The sequence below is a fragment of the Arachis ipaensis genome, chromosome B05 (assembly GCF_000816755.2).
Source record: "Arachis ipaensis cultivar K30076 chromosome B05, Araip1.1, whole genome shotgun sequence".
Taxonomy (NCBI): Eukaryota; Viridiplantae; Streptophyta; class Magnoliopsida; order Fabales; family Fabaceae; genus Arachis; species Arachis ipaensis.
In genome coordinates, this window is record NC_029789.2 from 118,236,389 (window position 1) to 118,241,595 (window position 5,207).

The following is a 5,207-nucleotide window of genomic DNA, read 5'->3' on the forward strand; positions in this document are numbered from 1 at the left end:
AAAAGAATTGGGTATTCCCATTTATCACCAACTATGACTCAAAGACTAAGAGTTTAAAGAAGAGTAAAGTAAGAGTAAAGAAAATTATCAGCATCTATCAGGTATGGCTCACGACTTCACGCACTAAATTGCTGGCTTCTTTCACTATCTCTGGTGTCGGGCTTATTACCTTCTCAAAAACACACCGATTTCTCACTTTCCAAGTGCTCCAACACAGCGCCGCTATGAAGAGGGTCTTTTGTCTACCGTCGAATTTAGCCGCTGCCCAAGATAAGACTCGTTGCCACCAATTGAAAAAGGTCTCTTCTTCTCTCATCCATAGGTCATGGGTTATTAAGCTTAGGCTCCATATTATTAAAGACAGGGGGCATTGGAACAAAGCATGAGAAATTGATTCAGCCTTCAATATGCATCTTGGACAAGTGGCAGGAGTGGATGCGAACCGGCTGTGAACTTGTTGCAACACCGGAAGCTTTTCATGAAGACTTTTTTATAGAAAAATCTTAATTTTATGTGGTAATTTCAACTCCCAAATGCTATTCCAGACTCTGTTGTATATGTTCTGGGGCCTCAATGAAGTAGGAGAATGAAAGAATCTATAAACAATTTTGTATCCTGACCCAACTTCATATATACCAGATTTTGTCCAGCACCAATTAACTTCATCCTCCTCCTCTGTTGGTTTGATTGAAAAAATTTTATTGCATATATCAACTGAAAAAATTGACTCAATCAGATTTCTATTCCAGCTTCTATCAGGATTTAGTAACGCACTAACGTAATACACTTGCAAATTTGGCAGGATTGTGAGTGCATTTTGAGGGACATTAAGGGGCACTGGTGGTGGGAGCCAGGGGTCATGGAAGATGCGAACATTAGTGCCAGAGCCTATTTTCCATACCAAGCCTTTCTCGATCACCTTGTGCCCTTCAAGAACACTTCTCCAGCCCCACGACGGTACGCTTCCTATCTCTGCATGTAGGAAATCTGTATATCTGAAATATTTAGCTTTGAGCATTCTTGATAGAGTAGAATTAGGGTATTTCATTAGGCGCCAACATTGCTTGCCCAATAAAGCCAAATTTTGCACCCTTAGGTCCTTGATCCCCAGCCCTCCATCTTTCTTCGGTCTCGTCATTGTGTCCCATTTAATCCAAACCATTCTTCGTTCTACGCTTTTTTGACCCCACCAAAATTGCGAGAGCATGCTATGAATCTCAGTCAACAGCGTGTCCGGGAGCTTGAAACAAGAGAGTGTATAAATAGGAATCGCCTCCCCCACCGCTCTCAATAGCGTGTGCCTGCCACCTGATGACAATAGACTTCTTTTCCAACCCATAATCCTCTTCTGAACTTTATCCTTGATAGCTCCAAAGGTTGCTTTCTTTGATTTTTGAACTATAGAGGACAGTCCCAGGTATTTGTCTTGTGCTCCGATATGTTCAATATTTAGTGTCTGAGCAACTACTAGTCTTATGTTCTTAGGTGTGTTGTGACTGAAAAAGATAGCCGACTTATTCAAATTGACTTTTTACCCACTAAAACCCTCATAGATCTCTAGCAATTCTAGAATACTTTGGCTTGTATTAGGTGCGCTCTTGCAAAAAAAGATTGAATCATCAGCAAACAAAAGGTGATTAACTGTTTGGCATCTCCGATTAACTTGAACTCCTTGAATTAATCTGTTTTGCTCTGCCTTGTGTAGCAAGAAGGAAAGCCCTTCTGCACAAAAAAGAAAGAGATATGGAGATAGGGGGTCACCCTGTCGGATGCCCCTATTTGGCCTAAAATAGCCAAAAGGTTGACCTTCCACAACAACAGAGTAAGAAATAGTTGTTACCAATTCCTTAGTCCAGTTAATCCATTTAGCATCAAAGCCCAGCTTATCTATAATATACCATAAAAAATGCCATTCAACCCTATCATAAGCCTTACTCATGTCTAGTTTAATAGCCATCTCATGCTCTGCCCCACTTCTCTTATTTTTCAAATAGTGCATACATTCGTGGGTAATTAGAATATTATCTGAAATGAGTCTACCTTTGAGAAACGCACTCTAATTTGGGCTTATAATTTTATTCATAATACCTTGTAATCGATGCACCATAACTTTAGAAATAATTTTATACGTAACTGAAGACAAACTGATCAGTCGTACCTGAGTCATGTCACTGGCATCTGGCACCTTTGGAATCAAACAAATTTGAGTATGATTGAAGCTTTTTAGAATTCTGCCACTGTGAAAGAAACTTCTCACTGCCTTAAAAACGTCACCTCCAACTATATCTCAGAAAAAGTAAAAAAATTTAGCTGTAAACCCGTCATCACTAGGAGCACTCTGAGCATGAACACTAAATGTAGCTCTTTTGACCTCGTCCATAGTTACTGGCCTTTGGAGCCTACGGTTCATGGAAGCTGTAACCTTAGACTCCAAATCCTCTAAGTATGGATTCGGATCAGCCGAACAAGAAGAAGTAAAAATATCACAAAAGTAGTCTTCAGCTACCTTTGCAATATCCTCAGGTTTCGATACAATCTCATTGTCCCTCCCCACTAATCTCCAAATTCTGTTCCTTCGCATCCTTGATTGAAATTTCTAGTGAAAGAATCTAGTGTTCTGATCTCCTTCTTTTAGCCACTTGACTCTAGATTTTTCTCGCCAATAGCTCTCTTCTTTCAAATATGCCAGCTCTAACTTCTCCTCCAAACTGGTAACCTCCTCTCCCCCATTGATTCCAGCCACCCGCAACTCCTCTAGTTTAGCTTGAAGGTCCTCAATTTCTTTCCGGGAGTTTGCGGCTGCCACAAAGAATTCTCCACTGCTAATAATTTGAACACTGATGCTGTCCTTCCAAGCTAGCACAAGTCCTCCTGCCACTCCTGCCGGGTTAACAATATGCCAGTTTTCGTAGCCGCATACCCGAAGTTTTGCTTCCACCTGTCGAGATTGGTTCTTTGTTTCACTTATAAACACAATATCGGGGGAGTAGGATTTATAGATCCCTTTTAAGGTGTGAATTGTCAGGGGTCTCCCCAAACCCCGACAATTCCAAACTATAGTTCTCATGGCGCCTTGGGTGCCATTTGTAGGCTGGCACCCTCCACCATCTGTTCAATTGCATTTTCATCCTCTGTTCTTGCTTTCTTTGTAGATCCTTCAGCTATACCACTCATCAACCTTTTTTTGGGTTCACTTTTAGTATCTGACTCTGCAGCACCTTGTCTTGCTAACCTTTTCCACTTCCTACCTTTCTCTGTGGTGAGGCCCAATAGCGAATTGTATAAGCTGCCCTTCATCCTCCTTGGTATTGGACTGACCAGCTATGATAACCTCCATGCATTCTGTTCTAGAATTGGCTGATTGAGGTGACTCAGGTGCTGCCCTGTTACCAGTGTCTTGTGATTTCAAACTTTGTTTCCCTTCTTGCATTGACATCCCTGCAAATTCTTTCAATAAGCAGTTTAAGACCAGTTTTTTCTTACGTTGAGTGGCCTTATTCTGATTTTGAGTTGAGTTGTTGAATGTTCTTTCTCCTTCAGAGTAGATTCGCATTCCCACTTGGCTGGTTTTAACCCATTCGCCAATGTCATCCTCTTTTACCATATCACTCTCTGTGTCCTTCAGCAGATCATGGCAGTTTTTCACCTCGTGTCCCAATTTTGTGCAATAGGTACAGAACTTTCCAAGTCTCTCATAGTGCAGTGCCACTTCTACCTCTTTTTTATTAGGTCCTGCCACTATTAACTGATCTCTCACTTGCCTGGCAGCATCAATATTGATTTTGGTCTTCGCAATCCTAGTTTCTCTGCCTCGCATCTGAAATTTACCTACCTCCAACACTGTGCCCAGTTTCTCTCCCAATTTACGTCCAACTTCGAGGGTTTTAAACGATTCTGGCAAACCCCAAAATTGAACCCAAACTGGAAAATTGGAAATAATCTCTTCATCATAGTTCTGATCTTCCTTCCATCTCTTGACATGGAGCACATAATCTTTGAATAGCCATGGAGAACCACGTTCAATACGCAAGACATCCACTTCTTTATTAAAAAAGAATTGGAAGGAATTATCCCATTTGTCACTCACGCTAAATCCTTCTGGGTTTCCCCATATAGCCTTTAAAGTATTCCTCATGGTTCCAATTGAGAAGGTTTTGGACGCAAAGAGTCAGCCATAGAGACTATTGGAGCAAGGGTTAATACCTTCTGATATGTCTGCCTCTTCCAGTAGAATCGCATTCCTACCTCCTTTCCGGTTGTCTTCCTCGGTCCGATCTTCATCCCTCGTTGTCTCAGCCATGCAGATTACGTAGACTTGTATTGAAATTTAATTGACGTTGACAATGTAGCCTTGACGACAGTAGGAACTCCGTTAAGAAACCCTAACAGAGCACTAAGAAACCCTGACAGAGCACTCTAATTATTGTTGATCATCCACTTAAAAGCAAGTGACTGGCCTAAATTATTCTTGTATACTATTATCATTAGGAAATTTGTTAACAAAATCCATCGAAACTAACTAATAATAATTATTAATTAGTTTAAGAGTAAACTACCATTTCTACTCACAAAAATTTTAAACATTGATAAATTTATCCACAAAAAAAGGGAATTATCATTTGAATTATCATTTGTACTTATAAAACATGAGTTTCATATAACAAAATTATTCAAATACCAAAAAATTATTTTAAAACCCCAAATTACCCTTTTCTTGACCCTAATCTCAACCCCCTTTTTCCAAATCTCATCCCTTCCTTTATTCTTTTAAGAAATTTCACCACCTCCTTCACCAACACCACCGCCATCTCCACCCCCACTAACCGTCAACCTCACCTTTCTCTTTTTTCACAGCCATAAACAACAACGATAGTGATGATTCTTTGCTTCTTGCAACCTTTGCTTCTTGCAACTGCTCATCTGCTCTACGCCTTGCGTTCTTCTCCTCTTCTATCACAAACACGCTGTCACTCATTCCTCTTCTCAACCACCTCCATTTCGATGGCCACCACTCTTTTATTATCTCTTACCTCACCACTAAGTGCGGTTTCTTCCATGAAAATGCTCTCAGAGCACACAAGCGCATTCTCTTTGACACCCCCATCAAGCCAGATTTCGTCATCTTTTCTTCAAAGCCCACAGTTTTTCACTCTCCCAAATCACCACCATCATGTGCAAGATTACTGTGTTACTCACATGCGACCCCA

The 5,207-nt window shown here is 40.7% G+C and overlaps 1 protein-coding gene across 1 annotated transcript; it reads right to left on the reverse strand.

Annotated features, from left to right (window-relative positions):
- LOC107640940 lies at window positions 3,245–4,135 on the reverse strand. Its single transcript, XM_016344446.1, has one exon. The coding sequence runs from the start codon at window positions 4,133–4,135 to the stop codon at window positions 3,245–3,247; it is 891 nt and encodes a 296-aa protein (XP_016199932.1).

What these genes read in the sequence shown, in the direction of transcription:
- LOC107640940 (XM_016344446.1), bottom strand. Translation starts at nt 4,135, where the DNA reads ATGAGGAATACTTTAAAGGCTATATGGGGAAACCCAGAAGGATTTAGC.